Here is a 21729-nt window from a genome sequence, read left to right as displayed (position 1 = left end):
TTTAATGAATATTTAAATTTATAATTTATACTTATTAAGTTCGTTTAGGCTCGATAAAAGTTCGAATAAGCTCGTGAGCTATCAATATATTCGTTAAATAAAGCTCGAGCTCGGCTCAATTATAAACGAGCCAAGCTCAAACATTCAAGAGTTCGGCTCGGTTCGACTCGATTACACCCCTACTTAAAGATATAGTAAAAATTAAGAATTTCAAAAATACAAGATATTTATATCAACATGAGGACTTTAATAGATGCCAAAAATAAAATCACAAAAATTTAAACTTTCGATACTTCTAAAAATTTTCAAAACTAACTACTACTGTTATCATTATCTTACTATTTTATTTAAAATCCCCCCCTTTACTAACTAACTTTGGTGAAGCCTAAAATGAATTTACGTTAATATCTTTTTTTCTATTCACACTAAAAATAATTCTAAGATTTATTAGTAATTCCACACGCGAAATAATTAGTGATCTAGAGTTCGAGACTCAGTTGCGGCATATTATTATGAATTTTTCTCATCATTAATTTTCTCTGATTGTTTTATATAAAAAAATATAGTTATCTTTAGTCTTATATCTTAAAATTGACAACACTATGATCAAAGAAATTTCTATAAATATTTTAGACCGACAATGTTAAAAAATATACTTTTCTTAATTTTTTTTACTAAGATAAGTATAATATTAAATTAAATTAATTTTTTTCATAGAGAAGCACTCTACTTTAGTATTTTAATACTAAAATACTTTAATTAATATAATTTTATTATAAATGGTCAATATGATTTCAATGTATTATATTACGCACGCGACGCGTTGTGCATGATCACTAGTATAAATAAAATTTCAAACCTTACTACACCTGTTTTATATAATTTGAATATTCTATTTAAATTCAAATAGAATATTAATGTAATAAATAAATAATATCACTTTCTTAGAGTCGAAATCATCACATGCCATTCCGTTAAATAAAGTAATAATAGCAACGATTGGAAGTAAAATTAGAAGAGCTTTCATATACGAAGATGAGTTAAAAATTTACGTATTTTGATAATTTAAAGTTTCAAGGATGATGTAACGAAGCGCAAAAATTTTATAAATTTTCGGAGTAAACTGAAATTTAAATTATGTGTAGTTTTAATATTTGAGAGATTAAAATAAATAATTTCCATAGAGTAAGCCCTGGCTTCATAAACCTCATTTTTTCGGCATCCTCTTCTCGTCTCGCTTGCTCACTCCGTCGTCCTCAGCTCGCCGCCTGTTCACGAAGGCAGGCGGCTTGTTGGTGCCAGAAGTATAATGCCCCTAGTCGCTTGCCGGCCTGCCCAAGCCCTTATCTTGTCCGGCTTCAATCACCTCCCGTTGAGATGCTTCGTCCCTGCCGCACCTGCGCCTCTCCTCCTCCATCGCCGTCTCCATCTTCCCATCCGCACCAGTGCCTACTTCAATTACCCTCTTCGTTCCGAACATTCTCGATGCCTTTTTTTATTCCCGTCAGCCTCGCCGCGACATGGCTGCGGACGGTGGTACTCATCTCAAAGACCGCATCTTTCTCCACTTTGGAGCAGGAATCTTCTTAATTATTTTATGAGCTTACGGTTTCTTTAGGATGACCTTATGGATATTAATAGTTGTCTTGCTGCAGCAGTCGAAGTTGCGGTGTCACAAGACGACGTCTTGACGAAGCGACTGCAGGATTTGCAGTCGAAACTCGAGGCGATAGGAATTATGGGCAACGATTGGAAGCTTGGGGTGGGTTTGTCAATACCATGCCCAAAGGTGCCCCCTTACCCCTAATGCCCGTCATTTCTCTGATAGTTACAATTCTCTGGACTTCCAGTGAAATTAGAGAGCCCTCTGTTTTTTCGTCTTGTAGCCTTTTTTTTTTTAAAAAAAAATAAAGCATACTTGGATATAACGGCGTCATTAGTGATAGACAAGGTTTCTGTCTAACAACTATTCATGCATGTTGAGAGCAAACTCGCTAGCAGTGAGATGAAGTTGTTGGAGATTTTGACACTTAACACATCTAGTGTGCGAGGAGAATCAACATGTCAGATTGTCTCTATAAAATCTGGTTGATGCCTTCATAAGTTGAGCCTGAAATGATTTTCAGAAAATATAATTCAAATAATGGAGGCAGCAGATATTACATTCTAGGCTTTTGAATTACGAAATTACCAAGAACAGCTGATATGGATTGTTGTATCTGAAGTACTTTTCAAATGAAAAAATTTGCATTTTAAATGTTTATTGACTAACTTTTCTCCTATTTCATTTTAACAGGCCTTAAGAATGTTGTCCACTGAGGAATCATACTTGAGAATTCCCAACAGGATAATATGAGGAAAAAAGGAGTATTAAAGATTAGTGTTTGGATTTTGGGGTTTAAACCTTCTATTCCCGATACCCAAACTACCTAATGAAGGACCTTCTGAATACCTTCAATTACACAATTAATCAATACCTGAATCTGCCTCAATGTTTAACCAGTGCTAGAATATGATTTGAAGGGGTCAGGTATCACAATCTTGCCACATTTTTCATACACAAACCTGAACACCACTTGCTTCTTTCCTTTGATTTGGAGAGAAAATTCATTGCTCCATAAAGTAGAAATTCCAACTTTTGTGTAGCTTGGGATATTTCTTAGAAATATATTGCTTAGTCCTATATCATATATCTAGTTGAAGCCGCTCACGTGATGTTAATATTGTTGGTTGCTACTCGGAAAACCTATAGGTTCCATTGTACAAAAATTTTGTACAAAGGTCTGAACCTTTTCCTAGCTACCATGTGTTCTTTTAAATTAAATTTTGGATCGCCTGCGGAACTTAACACGTTTGATCCAAAACTTAATCTATTTGTTCTTTTAGGTTTTGACTTGGATCTCCTGCGGAACTTAACACGTTCGACCCAAGTCTCCTTAAGTTATTAATTCCATTAAATATTAATTTCCATAAAAGGTTCCCAGTACTGACGTGGCGAGGCACATGGCCTTCTTGGATATGGGAGCAACCACCACCGACTAGACAAAACCTTTAATAGAAAGCTAATATTTAATTTCCTAAAATAACTTTAGGTTAACCAAAGAGAACAATCAAATCACAAGGAAAAGAAAGAAACAAAAGAACACAACTTCGAAAAAACATATTCGAATTCTAGAACGTAAGCCTCTTGTATTTGGTATTATTTCCATAAATAACTAGCATGATGCGGAAATAAAATTTACTAGTTATACCTTGTAGAAAAACCTCTTGATCTTCTACCATATTCCTCTTCTAACCCTCGGACGTTGTGTGGGCAACGATCTTCCGAGACGAGAAACCACCAATCACCTTCTTCTCCTCCTAGCTAGGTTCGCCAACAAAGAGGAAGCTTCACCAAGGAAGAAAACAAAATACTAACCAAGCTCCAAGAGATGCTAGCTTTCTCCTTCTTCTTCTTCTTCTCCGAGTAGTATCCGCCACCACAAGAGCTCCAATAGAAGGGTAGGTTCGGCCACCACAAGAGGAAGAGAGGGAGAGGTTGGCCGGCCACACCAAGGAACAAAAGAGGAGAGGAATAATAGATGTTGTGTCTTGTGAAGGCACCTCACCCCTTCTTTTATATTCCTCGGCCTAGACAAATTAGGAAATTTAATTACAATAAAATTTCCTTAATTTCTTGACATGATTTAATTGAGAAAAATTAAATAAAATTTTCAATTTAATCTCTAATGACCGGCCACTTCTAGAGGAAATAAATTAGACAAGTTTTAATCAACAAATTAAAACTTCCTAATTTGTTTCGGAAAATTTTAAAATAAAATTTCTCTTTAAAATCTCTTCATGGTTGATAAAGGAAATTTCTATAATTTTAATTTTATCAACATGTGGATAATTTTTAAAGAGAAAATAAAATAACTCATCAATCTACAAATAAGGAAAGAGATCTAATCTCTTTCTTTAATCTTTTGTAGATCTTTTACAAGAGAGATATTTTAATTTTAATTCTCTTAAAAAAAATTATTTCTTCCACATAATAAAAACTAAAATTAAAATCCCTTTTTAATTTAATTTGGCCGGCCCCACTAGCTTGGGTTCAAGCTAGGGCCGGCCACCCAATAATATACCTAGGCCGGCCCTAGCTTGGTTCCCAAGCTAGCTTGGCCGGCCCCTTATTAGTGGGTATAGAAGGTGGGTATAGGTGGGTATAAAACTTCTACAAATAAGAGGCTACGATAGGGACCGAGAGGAGGAATTGGTTTTGGTCTCCCGATAAAATTAAGCATCCCGTGTTCGCCCCGAACACACAACTTAATTTTATCAATGATAATTCATTCCACTAGAGAATTATCATTGAACTACCGCACCAATCCCAAATTATATTTTTGGGCTCCTTCTTATTATGAGTGTGTTAGTCTCCCTGTGTTTAAGATATCAAATGTCCACTAATTAAGTGAGTTACTGACAACTCATTTAATTAATATCTAAGTCCAAGAGTAGTACCACTCAACCTTATTATCATGTCGGACTAAGTCCACCTGCAGGGTTTAACATGACAATCTTTATGAGCTCCTCTTGAGGACATTATCAACCTAGTATCTCTAGGACACAGTTTTCTTCTATAATCAACAACACACACTATAAGTGATACCATTTCCCAACTTATCGGGTTTATTGATTCAACGAACTAAATCTCACCCATTGATAAATTAAAGAAATAAATATCAAATATATGTGCTTGTTATTACATTAGGATTAAGAGCACACACTTCCATAATAACCGAGGTCTTTGTTTCTTTATAAAGTCAGTATAAAAGAAACGACCTCAAATGGTCCTACTCAATACACTCTGAGTGTACTAGTGTAATTATATAGTCAAGATAAACTAATACCTAATTACACTACGACCTTCCAATGGTTTGTTCCTTTCCATCATGGTCGTGAGCTACTGTTTATAATTTATAAGGTACTGATAACATGATCTTCTGTGTGTGACACCACACACCATGTCATCTACAATATAAATTAATTGAACAACTACATTTATCATAAATGTAGACATTTGACCAATGTGATTCTTATTTCTAGATAAATATTTATACCAAAAGCTAGGCTTTTAGTATACACTCTAACAAATATGAATTTAGTCTAAGCACACTGGGTAGCCTTAAATATAGCTAGTTTAGCTAATAGATGAATAGACAGACAGTAGCTAGTCATAAAGGTGATAACCTCCAATAAGAAGAATGGCAATTTCCATTTAAAACTAGTTTAGTGACACAATGCCGGATCCTTATGACGTCCAACCATGGTTTAAACGCCTCACTTTAACTCCATATGTAGTTGCTTCGGTGGATTTTTTTATGTGAATTGAATATAGGGTATCATATGCGGTTAGTGACACAATGCCGGATCGGTTTGAATAGATTTAGAGTAGTTAGAATTGAGGTCTAAAATAACATAACAAAATTCAAAACATTTGATAATTCTATGATAATTCAGGAATTAAAGTTGGAAGATATTTATCTGTATGCTAGAGTTAGAGAAAAATGTAGAAAATTACACAATGTATAATGCATAAAAGATGAATTTCTTGTCAATTATAATGTAATTAAGGGAAAAGGGGGAAATTACAAAGTATTCACTGTTATGAAAAAAATTGGTTTTAGATATCTAAATTATGGTAATTATTTTTATTTTTATTTTTTATGATAATTTAAGAATCATAGATTTGTTAATATTAGATTGAATGAGATTTCAGAAGCTTTGAAGAAAATGAAGATAAATGGGTCGAGATGATATTCAGTTGGAAAAGTTTTAAGTGATCAAGATATAAACTGGAAATTGAGGAATGAAACAAAAAATTTTTGCTATCTTTTTATGAAAGTAAAGTTGATAGGCAATGCTGTTTTGATTAGAAAGGTATCAAGTTGAGTGATATCATGAAATTTTAGGAGAGAGAGTTATAAGCCAATATGAGATGAAACAAACATTTTTAAGAATCAATTTGGCTTCACATCAGAAAGCTATGGATGCTTATTATTTATAACATAATTAATAGAAAATATCGAGAAAAGGAGGATTTGCATATGCTTTTTATTGGCTTATAAAATCTATTAGGACTATGATAACTGATTTTCTGTTTTTATAGATTCACATCAAGGGCTAATTTTTAATATCTTATTAGTACTAGATGAGATTAAAATACATTTCTTATATTATTTGTAAATGATATAGTGTTAAGATGGATGTATGACATTACTAAAAAGTAAATACTATATACCGGAGTAATTAGGTGTCAGCATGTTTGAAACTAGTAGGGTTTATAATTAGAATAATTAAAGAGTGAAAGGTCTAATATATAGAAAGAACACTGAAAACTTTAATTGTTGTAAAAATAATTTTCTCAAGTATTGCTGGAAGATAAGTTGGGAAATCAGGACTTGATGATGATGATGATGAAGAGGACCTGCACCATAGGTTAAAAAAACAAAAATAAGATTTTTGTTGGAAACATGCTAAAAATAACATTTCTCCGCAGAGAAAACTTCGAATTTTGTTATAATTTTCATTCCCTGCTTTCTTTATCTAGACCATTTGTGATAATTTCAACTAGGATGAATCAAGAGCACCTTGGTTTTAATTGAGATATCTCACTGGCTCTAGAAGTTTTCAAACAACTACAAGCATATTCAAACAAATACAGCATATCCTTGGTCTATCTTCTTCTTTTTTACTATAACAACTGCAACATATTCAAACAAATAACCAGTTATCACCTATTACAAGAACAATTAGTAAGAAAATACTAATCTTGCTAGAAGTGTTGTCTAGTAAATAAAACACTTGTTTAATGAAGCATATATCTGGAGAAGGCAAAAGACAGAAGAACATTAGTTGTTTAAACTAAACCTTCATTTAGTTTCCTGCTTTGGTTTATTAACAGCATGCTTGGTCCACATGATCACCAGCAAACCTTCTATCATACTTGGATTGGGTTAATTAGTTTACAACATAAGTATAGCTTTGAAAAAAATGGGTTTAAATGGATTTTAAAATCGGTTGATGTGGTTTCATTGATCTATTGTTTCGTTACGCAGCTCGCAGGGATACACAAGGACGCGGGATACACAGAAGATATGGTTTATAAATTTTGAATGAAATAATGTGGGATTTATAACATGCCTCCTTCCCAGATTCCACTTGATAATCTTGTTCCTTTTTATTTTCGATATCTGGAAATCTCTGTGGCATATACAAGCTACGGATGTTTTTATTTTGTAATAAATAAAGCTGCGTTGCTAATCAAAGTTTGTTCCCTTGAAGTGAAGAATGCTACATTAGTCTTTTTTTTCTTCTTCAGATTACAGAGCACGATTTGTTTGTTTTATTTGGGCCAAAATTAAAAGGATGACATTTATTTTTCCATCATATTTTTTATTTTTAAAAGTATTATACTTGGTACAACATTAGTAGCCAACTTGATCCATGTGCTATCATACTTGACAAACTGAAAAGCCTGTTACACTAAGTATATCTTTCTCGATCTTTTAACTAAGATAAATATCTAAAAAGCCTATTACACTAATATATGCGTCGACTATTATTCATGTATGATCCATACTAGATCTGATCAACCATCCATCCTACCTTTTCTATGTTTTTGACAGCTCATTTTTTTTTCTCAGTAGAGTTTTTCAGTGGCATGTTTCGATTCTCTTTTTTCATTATTTAAAAAAATAAACCACCGGTTCAAGTATAAGATATTATCATTACCGTCTGAATAATTAGATATCCAACTCGTAATCATAATGATCCAACAAGAACGGAATTCTATCAACTGAGTCATATTCTCTCAACTAAGTGGAGTATGTATGAAAGAGTTAGATGCTTCTATTCTTTATCAACATGTAGAATTTTAATCTAATTACTCTACTTATATACACATGCATGATACTTTAAATTTTTTTTAAACCTAACTGCTACAGTAATGTTATATTCAAATAGAATATTAATATAATAAATAAATAATACACTTTCTTGGAGTTAGAAATCATCACATTTTATTCGGCTAAATAAAATGGATTATGTTTTGTTAATTTTACAGATGAGTCCTTCCCTTTCTCATGAAAGTCAAACTGAGCCCTATTTCCAGACACGATAGAAGCCCTAGTTCCATAAACCTCAAGTTTTTTGGTATCCTCTTCTCGTCTCGCTTGCTCATTCCGTCGTCCTCAGTTCTCCGCCTGTTCATGAAGGCAGGCGGATTGTTGGAACCAGAAGCATAATGCCCCCAGTCGGCTGCCGCCCTTTCCAAGCCCTTCTCATGTCCGGCTCCAAGTACCTCCCGTTGAGATGCTTCGTCGCTGCTGCACCTGCGCCTCTCCTCCTCCATCGCCTTCTCCATCTTCCTACCCGTACCAGTGCCTACTTCAATTATCGTCTTCGTTCCAAACATTCTCGACATCTTTTTTGTTCCCGTCAGCCTCGCCGCGACATGGCTGCGGACTGTGGTACTCATCTCAAAGACCGCGTATTTCTTCACTTTGGAGCAGGAATCTTCTTAATTATTTTATGCGCTCGCGGTATCTTTAGAATTGACCTTATGGATATTAATAGTTGTCTTGCTGCAGCAGTCGAAGTTGCGGTGCTACAAGACGACTTCTTGACGAAGCGACTGCAGGATTTGCAGTCGAAACTCGAGGCGATAGGAATTATGTGCAACGATTGGAAGCTTGGGGTGGGTTTCTCAATGCCATGCCCAAAGGTGCCCCCTTACCCCTAATGCCCGTCATTTCTCTGATAGTTACAATTCTCTGGACTTCCAGTGAAATTAGAGAGCCCTCCGTTCTTTCGTCTTGTAGCCTTCCATTATATTTTATTTTCTTAAATAAAACAAACTTGGATGTAACGGCGTCATTGGTGATAGACAAGGCTTCTGTCTAACAACTATTCATGCATGTTGAAAGCAAACTCGCTTGGAGTGAGATAAAGTTGTCGGAGATTTTGACACTTAACTAGTGTGCGAGGAGAATCAACATGTCAGCTTGTCTCTATAAAATCTGGTTGATGCCTTCATTAGTTTGAGCCTGAAATGATTTTCAGAAAATATTTCAAAAAATGGAGCTGGCAGATATTACATTCTAGGCTTTTGAACTATGAAATCACCAAGCATCACCTGATATGGATTGTTGTATCTGAAGTATCTTTCAAATGAAAAGTTTGCATTTTAAATGTTTATTGACTATCTCTGCTCCTATTTCATTTTAACAAGCCTTAAAAATGTTGTCCACTGAAGAGTCATAATACTTGAGAATTTGAGTTAGCATCTGAACTCAAATTTGTTATTTTATGTCTTTCCTATCTTTTGAAGGCTGGTTTGCTTACCAATATTCAGTTATCAACATGTTACCATAGAGCACCTTCTAACCTAAAATTAGAACAGGAATGGCAGATGGCTGGTTCACTCGATCATGGTTAATATCCAAATCTGGCTCTGTTTAATTGAACGAGTAGCCAATCCATTAAATACCTTGCTAAATTTTATAACTATCTGATCCCTCAACAAGTTTAATGAATATTGAGATGCAGATGGAATTCTGGGATACCTTTGCTATGGACTGTGAGGGGAACCAAATAGGGGGTCTTTAGTGGCATGTCATGCGATTAGTGGGGTAATGTGATCAAGTGGGTTGTAGGTCTATTGACAGGATAATAAGAGGAAAAAAATGAGTACTAAGGATTAGGGTTTGGATTTTTGGGTTTAAACCTTGAATTCCTGATACCCAAACTACCTATTGAAGGACCTTCTTAATACTCTCAACTACACAGTTAATTAAAACTTGAATCTTCCTTAAAGCACAACCAGTACTAGAATATGATTTGAAGGGGTCAGGTGTCGCGATCCTGCCACAATTTTCATACACAAACCTGAACACCGCTTGCTTCTTTCCTTTGGCCTGGAGAGAAAATTCATTGCTCCGTAAAGTAGAAATTCCAACTTTTGTATGGTATGGGATATTTCTTAGAAATATATCGCATAGTCCTATATAATATATCTAATTGAAGCCAACTCACCTGATCTTAATATGGACTTAGTCTAAGCACACTGGGCTAGCCTTAAATATAGCTACTACTTTAGCTAATAGATGAATAGGCAGACAGTAGGTAGTCATAAAGGTGAAACCTCCAATAAGAAGAATGACAATTTCTATTTTAAACTAATTTAGTGACACAATGCCGGATTCTTATGACACAACCATGGTTAAAGCGCCTCACTTTAACTCCATATGTAGCTGCTTCTGCGGATTTTTTTTTATGTGAACTGAATATAGGTATCATATGTGGTCTGCATGTGTAATTAGAAAAGCCCTTATATGGATCAATGTTACATCATTGATTAATATTAAATGACATTTCATACATTTTGCAATGAATGATTGACATTTTTTATGTGATATGAATTGGACGCTCTAATATAAATATTTTTTATATTTTAAATATTATTCACATATGCCTCGGCATACCAACCATGCACTATGCGGTAGGATGACTGTACACCATTGAATATGCTTTTTAGAACGTCATGTCCAACATTATATCACAGAAACATTCATGAGCATACAATTTTTGAATGTATTCACCAATGTAAAGATTTAGGATTGAATGTCTAGATTAGCTATTATATTTCATTTAAAAGAAAATGTTAATAAGAAACTCATACATGCCTACTGTCTTTCTACTGTGCTTCACTTCCTCAATCTTCAATATTTGCACATGAACTAAGTGAATGCATATAAAGATAGGTAGTTAATATGGTACAAAACCTAGTCCCAGTTAGATGGTTTCTCTATTGCCTTGAATTATATTGGTGGTATAGTTCCAGTGCATGTACTTATCTATGTGCGTATGTTCTTGACTATTTATGTACAACTATGAGGACATCTAATATATGTTTGTGCAAGATGAGATGTTGCATTTGCCTTTGTATATAGCATCATTTGATTTATGTATCAGGAAGTTATCTAGGTTTTGTTTTGTGAATATATAATTTGTTATCCCTTATTTAGTTTCCTAAATTGTGTGTTATTCAATATTTTATGAGTTCTGCTTATTATCTTTGATATTTCAGTGTAAAGGCAGACATCCTATGGATAAGAACTTATTTTTTTGCATCCAAAATACTGGGTGGGTTGCTTTCTTCTGTACTGAATCATGATATCCTTTGTTGTTTCCCTTTCACTCATTAAATGTTTATTAGCCTTATGACCTTTATATCTTTCTTTGTCTTGATGTTATGTCATAATTATCTAGAAAATTTGCAACATGGAAATGCCTTGGAAGTGATTGTGGATGGGCAGGCAAGATAGAGGTAAAATATATATGCTCCTGCTACTGCTAAATGTTGGAACTAGTCAATCTATTTATTATGGATGGCCTATGTCATGCAGGCTACTGGAGAATTCATGGAAAGTTATCCCCTCCAAAAACAAGCTACTGGAGAATTCATGGAACAATATGCCATAAGAAAACAAGCTACTGGAGAAGACATGGGACACTATTCTAAAATAAAACAAGCTACTGGAGAAGTCATGGAACATTATGCCAAAAGAAAACAAGCTACTGGAGAAGACATGGAACATTATTCCAAAATAAAACAAGCTACTGGAGAAGTCATGGAACATTATGCCAAAATAAAGCAAGCTTCAAAATCTGAAGATTGCAAAATCATCGCAGAAAGTCAACTTAACCTGGAGCCATTGTCTGGCGAGGTAGCTAACAGTGACACTTGTAAATATATGATTTCCATCATCTTTGTTATGTCTCCACCCTGATAAAATTTTTTGGTGAAAACAAAAAAATTTGCATGAGGCTCCCTCCAATTGACAGAGGGACAACAAATTTATACTTTTACAAACAGAGAACACATGTTAATGAATTGAAACTTCATTATTCGGGCTACAAAAAGGAAAACTCAGTGTAGCACCATGGTTCATCCTCTTAGAATAACAACGAGAAATGTTGTCTTGTTTTAGTTAACTTCCTTTATTAGAATAGTATGTTATGATTCATTTTAAAATTCAAGCAGTATCATCAGACTTTGACCTTAAGATACACTTGATAATGATCTATTGTTTTTTTTGGGGGAAAGGTAAATATATATATAGATGATATACTGAGATACAATCAATTGAGATTCACAAACTGGTAGACATGCGTCTATAGTTTGTGGAATATCCTATCAACATTAGGCATCACTATCAAAACGACATCTATTGCGACATTCCCACAAAAGATAAATTATACATGAAACAACAAGGTATCGCACTTTCATGATGCGCCGCTGGAAAACCTGCAGTAGTCCCTCCATGGTTCTGACCTCATAGCGAATGTCTAGCCTGATGCTCCTGTTGCCTATATACACTTGATAATGATCTATTGTTGCTTCTATATCAATGACATAATTTGATGAGCATTAAATTGCTTCCACAATTTGAATGGCCTGGGATCATTGGATTTCATATGATTGAGGATCACTTATTTTACTGAAATTTACCAACAGATCCTCATGTGATGTGGATGTGATACTAACTGTTGTATTTATATTCCTTTGGCTTAAGAAACTTTATTGACTGCCCAAATTTTATTTTGAGTTCAATTTTCAGTTTATTAAATTCTTTGAAGAGAGAAGGATATCAGAAGAAACTCTACGGCGAAATGGTGTTTTACAGAATTGTACAAAGGTGTTGCTGAGTTTCACTACTTTCGTCTTCAGGTGTTGAAGAAGAAAATTCATTGATCCTGCTAACATTTGGATATACTATGCAGACGGCTATTGCTTTTCCTTACAGAAGAGACGGAGAGATTATAAGTTGCAAATACCGTTCTGTTCCCAAAAAATTTTGGCAGGTCTGTGCAACATCCTTTATATCTTTTATAATATCATTCCTTTTTTGCAATTCAATGCGTAAACAAGACAGAATTCTTATTTATATAACATGCATTCTCACCAACGTACAGGAAAAAGACAAGGAACGCATTTTATATGGACTTGATGATATAAAGAATGCTAGTGAAATTATAATTGTAACTCATCTTCTTCTCATTAGTTTACATTTTCTGTCTGGTTAGCTTGCCTTGTACCATTTAATCATTTTCATCCCTCTTCTATAAAATAGGTCGAGGGAGAAATAGATAAGCTCTCTATGGAGGAGGCTGGCTATTGCAATTGTGTCAGTGTACCTGATGGTGCACCTCCAAGTGTTTCAGAAAATATACCTACTGAGGAGAAGGTTTGACTAGTTTAATATTAATTATTTTATGTTTCTAAATTCTTTGTTCATTTAAATATATAATTTTGCCGTATAGAGCTTTTGTCTTTTCTTTCTTTGGAAACTTTGAATTTTGTATTTAATTAGTTTAATAAGAGTACACGGATCTTTAAGTATATATTTGCCTAATTGTTGAAATCATAGGATTGATGGTTCAAATCATACATTACTTACAAGCCACATGTAAAATGATACACGTTACAAAGTCACATGTAAAATGGTACATTATACATTGTGTTACTGAGTCACATGTAAAATGATTCATTCTTACATATGGACTCAAAATGAAAAGAACCATGAGGATTTAGCTTAATTCAATACAATTTAATGTAAATGTTATTTTATACAATTCTAAAAATAAAAAATCATTAAAAGGAAAATCTAACCAATTTAAAGCAATTCAACCCATTAAGAAATTAATTTAAAATCAATATATTATAAATTAATATGAATCCATTATAAAAGTCAATAGAAATAATGGATTATTTTACAGTATTAAACAAAGGAAGATTGAATAAAGTGGAATTTTCAAGTCAACGATAACATAGAATACAAAATCTTATCACGTGGAGCAATTCACAATTGTCGATGTGAACTCAATCTGTAATAATAAAAATGATTGAATAAAACGTTTTAAAAGGTGATTCTAGGCAGTCAATTGATTGACTAGCGCCTAGGTGGTAGGTGGGTGCCTAGACATTTAGCATCAAAATATTATCAAAATAAAATTATACACTCAAGTTTGCAATTATAGAGACAATAAAGGAATTTTATATGGATTCAAATATAGGGTTAACAATAAATGTTGAAAATTTTAAAAATATAGGAAGAAAAAGAGAACAAACCTAAAAGATACAAAAGAAAGTTTGGTTGGAAAATGGCCTAAACAATTATTACAAAATGACCAATTTCGAGTGAATAGAGTCTTGGTTGGCTACTTAGGCCACTTAGGTGGTGAGATTAGGCTTACAACTTGAGTCAACTTTAAAACACCACTCAGAGGTTGCCTACCACCTAGGTAAAGCGACCTTTAGTCAGAAAGCACTTAGGCAGTCACATAGGACACTTTTTAAAGCCATGTTGAGAAATGGCAATGGGAGCAAAACCTATACTGAAGTAGAAGTCATGTCTAAGTTGTCTTCTAGTTGATGATGATTTTTGTATGTGAAAAACTTTTGGCCATAAAATTTTCTATTGCTCATTTTATTTGAATTTTAATGGAATAACATAATTAGTAATATGGATATTGTCATCAAACAAAGATATATGCCTATATATTTTTTATTACTAGTTTTTATCAAATTTCTCCATCTATGTTATTATGCTATTAAATGAAATAGTGTGGGCCTTGACGCATCGGTAAAATTGTTACCGTATGCCCTAGTGGTCATGGGTTCGAGTTGCGAAAACAACCTCTTGCAATGTATGCAAGGTTGCGTACAATAGATCCTTCCCTAGGATCTTGCATTGGCATGAACTTCGTGACTAGACTTCCCTTTATTGTATTAATTTATCTGATTTTCAAATATCAAAATTATTCTGGATAATATCAAATTATTTTTAAAATAAATTTTATAATTTTCTGTCGAACCTTATGATGCAAGATTTGATTCAATTTACTACTTGAATATTCACCAATATGATTCACAATATGAATCTCAAACCTCAATTAGAGTACCTTGTTTATTGGTTGTAAAAATTATTAATTTTTAAGTTTCGCCGTTTGTAAATATCATATATCTGCAATCTTTGTTATTCATTGTTTCTGATGGAGGTGGCCTGGTTGAATATTGTGTAGCAAAGGTGTAGGATTTACTGATTTTTTTTTTTTTTTTTGCCCATCATTGTAGTTCACAAATTAGGTTTACAATAGTTTGTATATATTCAAATAGAATTACTAGTTGTATTTATAGCCTCCAAGTCAAACAGATTTTATCTAAAAATTTGGGATGATACTAGATTATGCCTTTGAATTAGGTTATGCCTTTTTTTATCTAACATGTGTGGTGCATAAATTGTAGATGCCTTTGATTAAGGTTTCAAGTAAATCTCATGTTTAAATTTTGCAAAGGTGAAAGGACATATGTGCTATTTTTCTAGTTTGTTTATTGACGCCTTTCTCAAAATTGATGTCAAATTCTCCATTTTTTTTAGAATCTAGCTTTTGCAGAAATTTGAGGAATATGCTCTTTAGGTAACAATATTATATTAGAATTATAGGTTGTTCTAGTGTTTTAATCATTTTGTTGTGTTTGATGGTTATGCTGTATATTACATATAAGATGATTCCTTTTGCACTCTTTTGGCATCTAATGTTGGCATGCTCTTTGTAAGGCTAGGACACAAAGTTTCAGTTCTTATGGAACTGCAAAGCTTACTTAGAAAAGGTAGGCTTCTTAAAAATTTACACACAGTATCTTGCAGTGTTGCTAGTGTCGTGATTTGTTGCTTATCTGTTATGCCATTCATTGTTAAAAATCTCAGGCATCTCGGATAATATTGGCAACAGATGCAGATGCCCCTGGCCAAGCCTTAGCTGAAGAACTAGCACGTCGGCTTGGTAGAGAAAGGTTTAGTTTCTTGTTGTCAGTTTTTATTGTGTTTATCTGTAGGTGTGTTATTCTCAATCATGTTTATGTGCATCTTAGATGGTTTTTTTAACTGTGTTACTGTTTGTGTAATTAAGTTTCTAAACAATTGAGTTGCTTGATACCTCTTAATTTGACAAACATATAGGTGTTTGAGGGTTAAGTGGCCAAAGAAAGATGCAACTGAAGTTTGCAAAGATGCTAATGAGGTTTAGTTTTTTGAATTTTGAACTGCTGTTATCTTGTTATTCTACTGAACTTTGCATGGTTCTTTCTTTCTTATTTGTTATTTGTATCAGCATGTTTCTTGTTTAGGTAGATCTTGTTTCATGTTCTCATTACATTGATTTTTATTTTGATGGAAAAGATATCCCAGTCTAGGTGCGAAAGAGTTTTAAATAAAGCAAAGCTAGTAACTAGTATTTTATTAAATACTTATGGACAAATTTCAAACACAATCATACAAACTTATATATATATATATATATATATCATTGTTAATATATATATATATATCTTACATTCTTAACAATGAAAGTCTTTTGGGCTTTCAAATCTGAAATATGTCCAATGTTGTAAAATTCAAAAAGGAAAATATTTTTTAATTCATAGAGGAATAGGGAATAGAGAAAGACTCATTTTCTCCTTATAAGTGATTAAAGCTAAAAATTAAAACATGAACATTTTTTAATTCTAAAAATTGAGGTGATCAAATTAATCAACAAACGCAGAGAACAAACATAAAGTAACAATCTAATTAATCATAAATAAACAAACAGATAATTACCATAAAAAGTTAATTAAAATTACAAATAAGTATCAAAATTTGACTAGCATGGTATCATATGGTACCGCAACTAGATCATTTCGAAAAAATACTGAAACTCCAGTACTACTTGATACTTTATACCTTGACCAGTTGACCCTAAAGTTCAATTTTCATTTGTCAAGCAAGAAGGGGCTCCAGAACTTGTATGTAGGCTTGCTAAATAACGGTGAGATCTACTTAGTTACATGGCTAAAAAATAATAAATTCTGTCTCTTGTTCTCTCACATCACTGGTTCTCCAGTCTCCACAGTCAGATTTTCCATCACCATTCCACCATAACCATTTCATTTGCTACATGAAAGTGTTTATAAGCTGAAACAAAATAGGAAATGAAACAATCAAGAGATGTGTCTTTCTCTTTAGCCATTCGGACCAATTGCCTATTCAATAGCTGCTAACATGCTTTGATACCCTCCAAGAGAATAAGCAGCTATTTCATGTTGAGCTATGACTGAGTATCCCTTCTAGATATAGATGTTATTTGATTCTCCTGACATTTGAGTTTGGTAGAATCTTAGTAAGTTGCCCTTGGTTGAAGTTTTGTCCCTTTCAACATTAGTATTTGTTTTAGTAGCTTAGTCAGCTAGCCAGTTGGTGTAACCAAACCTCAGTCTTTGAAAGTGAAGGGATTGGCTTGTGGTTTGCAAAGCAATAATTCCTTCTTCTTCTTCTTTTCATTTTTAGGCGAGTTAAAAAAGTGATTAGTTTCTCTTTTAGCCATAGGTCTTGACATTTAATCATTTTTCTGTTCTCCATGAATCAATGATAACAGCATGTCCCTTTGCATTTGTCTTGGCCACTTGATCAAGTGATTTTGTGTATGATCTTGAAGACTTCTAGATGTGAATGGGTTGGCTTGGGTCAGGTCTTACATAAACTCAAAAAGATTTATTTCTTAATAGTTTAAACTTTGTTGCTAGGTACAACTTGTTTCACGTGGTGTTTGGCATGCCATGAAATTCTTAAACTCAAAGTTCAGTACAAGCTGCAACATGATATTTCATATTATGCCAAGAAAGTGAATGTTCTGGTCTGTTTTTTAGGTGTAACAACGTTATGCCCAATGAACTGCCAACTAATTCAAAATTCTATGAAAAATAGGTAGTCGTTTATTTTTTTAAAAAAAATCTAACATGAAGTGAAAATGCATGATTTTTTTTTACTTAATTACTGGAGAAATCCCATAATTAAGAATAGCATTAAGGGGAAAAGAAGGGGACTTGGGGACTGTTCCTGGACTATAGGAAATCTATGTTCTTCTTATTGAAGAAACAAGTTCCAATAGTTCTCTAAAATGTGGACCTGATCCTCCTATCCTAACTTTTATCTTTTAGGTACCAGATGGTCTTGGACTGTTTGTTGGGCTTCCTCATTGAAGCTAGGTGTCAAACGTCCTTGCTGCCTTATAATTGACTTTCTACTTCTAATAATCTTAAAGACATGCACATCTTTGTGCTTGCTCATTTAGTTGACTCCTTTATTCTTTTAACACCTTATTACACTCTCTAAAAGTGCTTGCTCTTTTAGTTGACTCCTTTATTCTTTTAACACCTTATTACACTCTCTAAAACAAGACTAATATATTACTGTGAACAGAAGAATAACCACTTGCCAAAGCACCAACCAGTAATGGCTTATACTTTGTGCATCTACATATTTTTTTCACAGTTCAACAGATTCATGAAATTCAATAGAATTTCATCTCTTATTGCTAAGTTGCGCTTTGCCGACATAGAACCTTTAGAAAACACTGATTATCAGATACAATAAGGATTACAATTACATTCCTAGTATATACAATTACTGTAGCATTATGATTTCTTCATAAGAAAGTAGATGGATCAGTTTGAGGTTTTTTCATTTGTTTATTCAGGTTCTGATGAACCTTGGACCAGATGCTCTGCAGAAAGTTATTGAGAATGCTGAGTTCTATCCTATAAGGGGATTATTCCAATTTGGTAACTTTTTCCATGAAATTGATGCGTATTATCACCAGCATCTTGGATATGAGTTGGGTGTTTCTACTGGATGGAGAGCTGTGGATGAATACTACAAGGTAAGAATTTAACCTTTATTCTGTTTTATTACTAAGATATCATCAAGATCTTTCTATTTGTAAATGGGCTTTGCTTCCATAATTATCTAGCTTTGATCCGCTTAATTTGATTTCCTTTGAACTGCTATTTTTTGATTTTTTTTTATGTTTTAAGTTAACTGCTTGGATGTGATGGCATGTGCCCAGCATGTACAAGTTACAAGTACTCGTAGTGGTGATGTGGCTCCCAACATGAGAAGGTGCAAAAACCATAGTGAAGGTTTATTGCTGTAAAGATGAAAATAGATAAATTACCAAAATGCGCTAGTGAACCCACAAGCCTATTTCTTGCTATTACGAGCAATTTTATTTAGATTTTCTTGCTAATTTGTTATATATCATCCTTGTTATGTTGATATGACTTTATGATTTCTATATTTTACAAATTATGAAAAGCTTTGTTTCTAGTTGCTGAAATGATGTGGGAACTGGGGAATCCCTCCCTTGACCAGCTGTGGCAGACATGTCAAAAGACTTGTGCATAGAGGCTGTCTTATCTTAACTTGCCTTGCCAGGAAAGACTTAAGCTGGTCATCTAGACAAGAATCGGATTGTTTGGTTTGTGATATTTGCATTATCAGACTGTTGTTGATGATGAATTATGAATTAAACACAATTTCCCTGCTAATACTTATTACAAGGCTGTTAATTTCTTTTGAATACATTATGGATCTTGCAAACACAAAGGAATCACTTTTAGTTGGCATCTGGCTTTTGAGTTGGCTATTGCAACAGTCATATAGAAGAGAAATATTGTTGTATTCAAAAGGTTTATTTGAATATAGGATTCACAGGGGTTAGTTAGGGGGAAATTGTTGAAATTTGAGGATTCTTCATTCTTATTGTTATGATTAAGGTCTGCTTATGGTGTAGATAGTTTATCTAAGAGTTAGACAAGTGGGCTTTTATTTGAGTTCACTATGGGTTCAAACTGAGTTCGAATCAAGATGAGTTGTAATTGGATCAATGTTGAACTAGTTTGAATCAGTCTGTTTAGACTGAGCCAACTAGATAAGATTAAATGGACCTGAGACATTTGTTGAGCTATTTTGTTCAAATAATAGTTGAAGTGCCTTTTTTTTGTTGAACTTTTAACATTGTTTCTATTGAGCAGGTTGTACCAGGTGAGTTAACTGTAATAACAGGTGTCCCCAATTCAGGCAAAAGTGAGTGGATTGATGCCTTGATTTGTAACATAAATAAAAGCGACGAGTGGAAATTTGTGCTTTGCTCTATGGAAAACAAGGTTTGTTTGTTGACATTTCTATCTTATCATACAAAAGGATTGATAAAAAAATCTTGGTCTACAGGTTCGTGAACATGCAAGAAAGCTTTTGGAAAAGCACATTAAGAAACCATTCTTAAATGCAAGGTATTAAATATTTCATGTTTGTTGTGTTTGTCTTATTAACTTGGAATCATTATACATAAATTTCACTAAAAATCACAGTAGTGCATCGTGTGGTTAACCATGAAGGTGCTTCGTGCTTTTGCTTTGTTTGCAAGAATTTCACATTTTTCTTCCACAAATTAGCATAATAAAGAAGTAAGCTTATTCATTTTTATTATGCTGGCAAATGCATACTTTCTTATCATAGCTTTCACATTGTGTGGTTTAATTGAAGTTTGCCTAACCTTTAGAGGTGAAACATAATGTAGGTGCAGCGGAGGCCGGCAAGAGGGGGGTGAATTGCTGTAAACAAAAAATAAAACTACCCTCCTCGGATTTCAACTCAGAACAAATGCAGTAGTAAAATAATCGAGGCAGAAAAATAAAAGCAGAAACAGAATTTTTAACCTGGTTACAACCAAGAGGGTTATTAATCCAGGGCAGTGAAAAGCGCACTAAGAAAATTCTCCTTTGCTGAAGGCGGAGAAGCCTTTTACACTCTAACGGCTCAGAACTACTGCTAGGAAATGATTACAGAGTTGAATATAGAAGTTGTTGTGAATTCCTAGCTCCAGGGGCCTTTAAATAGCCTCTGAAAATCTGATCTCGAGGGTCCAAGGCGCCTCCAATAGGGGTCCAAGGCGCCTCCAAGAGGTGAGCGGATAAAATTTTATCCGCAGCTTGAAACGGTCACTTTGACCAAGGTTGAAGGCGCCTCCAAGCCTGATGGAGGCGCCTCCAAGCTGGCAGCTCCAATTCCAGCTTGTTTTCTTCAGCTTCCGACGCTCCATTCTTTTGGGTGATTGCGGCCAACCGGAATAGGGCTCACCCGAACCCAATTCCCGGCCTTCTCCTCGAGCAGCCTTCCGTCCCGGCTTAACGTCCCTCGAACGCCGCGCACGCTCTTCACGCCCACTGGAGTACTCTTCCGCAGCTCTCTCGTCTTTCGGACGCACCGAGACCGTCGGCTCCCTTCTCGTGCCGTCCTTCTCGCTAGCTGCGTCTTCCGCTCGACTTCCTGTGCTCCTAAGCTCCTGCACACTTAGACACAGAGATCAAACACAGCAGGACCTAACTAACTTGGTTGATCACATCAAAACTATCACGGGGTCCAACACATAATTTCATCATGTCTTGGAAATGGTTGCACTGAAGGGACATGGAAGTAGAACTAATGGTCAATTCTAGAAAGGGAAGGTTCACCAGTGACATAATCAGTTCGCAACGACCAAGGTTGCGATCCTGGATGAAACAATAGGGTATTGTGACTATCAATTATTGAGGAAATCAAGTATTAATGTTGGATTGCCAAAAATTTTATGATCCACAGTCTCATCATAAGAACGTAAGAAGAAAGGGCAGCAAAAGGAACTCACTAAATCGGAAGGGAAACCCCAGCTGGCGGTGTCCCTCAATCTCCAAGCTGCCAAACAGGAGGCGATGAGAGAAATCTTGTAGGAAGAAACACATATAAAGGGAAAAGCTCAGCAATGACTAGG

General features: G+C 34.3%; 2 protein-coding genes across 5 annotated transcripts in view; both read left to right on the top strand.

Annotated features, from left to right (window-relative positions):
• The first annotated feature begins 1200 nt into the window (after positions 1 to 1200).
• On the top strand, positions 1201 to 7316 carry LOC122005027. Of its 3 annotated transcripts, none has more exons than XM_042559927.1 (3): positions 1201 to 1536; positions 1659 to 1789; positions 7098 to 7316. In XM_042559927.1, exons 1-3 carry the CDS (start codon positions 1310 to 1312, stop codon positions 7145 to 7147), a joined length of 408 nt encoding a protein of 135 aa, XP_042415861.1. In that variant the 5' UTR covers positions 1201 to 1309; the 3' UTR covers positions 7148 to 7316. The 3 variants fall into 3 exon arrangements, with proteins under 3 accessions (XP_042415861.1, XP_042415860.1, XP_042415862.1); XM_042559926.1 differs by having other exon boundaries at positions 1656 to 1789; XM_042559928.1 differs by lacking the exon at positions 7098 to 7316 and adding an exon at positions 2297 to 2802 and having other exon boundaries at positions 1656 to 1789.
• Positions 7317 to 8154: 838 nt separating this feature from the next.
• The window catches only part of LOC122005025 (twinkle homolog protein, chloroplastic/mitochondrial-like), a 22398-nt gene continuing 8823 nt past the window's right edge, over positions 8155 to 21729 (top strand). The window contains exons 1-15 of one of the 2 annotated variants that reach the window (XM_042559921.1): positions 8155 to 8510; positions 8634 to 8764; positions 11129 to 11184; positions 11311 to 11368; positions 11448 to 11768; positions 12663 to 12740; positions 12826 to 12906; positions 13018 to 13083; positions 13176 to 13289; positions 15668 to 15715; positions 15813 to 15898; positions 16065 to 16125; positions 18619 to 18801; positions 19955 to 20086; positions 20151 to 20212. In XM_042559921.1, coding sequence (XP_042415855.1) covers positions 8285 to 8510; positions 8634 to 8764; positions 11129 to 11184; positions 11311 to 11368; positions 11448 to 11768; positions 12663 to 12740; positions 12826 to 12906; positions 13018 to 13083; positions 13176 to 13289; positions 15668 to 15715; positions 15813 to 15898; positions 16065 to 16125; positions 18619 to 18801; positions 19955 to 20086; positions 20151 to 20212 — 1703 coding nt within the window. In that variant the 5' untranslated portion in view covers positions 8155 to 8284. Of the gene's footprint in view, positions 8511 to 8630; positions 8765 to 11128; positions 11185 to 11310; positions 11369 to 11447; positions 11769 to 12662; positions 12741 to 12825; positions 12907 to 13017; positions 13084 to 13175; positions 13290 to 15667; positions 15716 to 15812; positions 15899 to 16064; positions 16126 to 18618; positions 18802 to 19954; positions 20087 to 20150; positions 20213 to 21729 lie in introns of both variants that reach the window. The other variant, XM_042559920.1, reaches the window with a different exon arrangement.

The sequence above is a fragment of the Zingiber officinale genome, chromosome 7B (genome assembly GCF_018446385.1).
Source record: "Zingiber officinale cultivar Zhangliang chromosome 7B, Zo_v1.1, whole genome shotgun sequence".
Lineage (NCBI taxonomy): Eukaryota > Viridiplantae > Streptophyta > Magnoliopsida > Zingiberales > Zingiberaceae > Zingiber > Zingiber officinale.
This window is presented reverse-complemented; position numbering and strand designations above follow the sequence as displayed.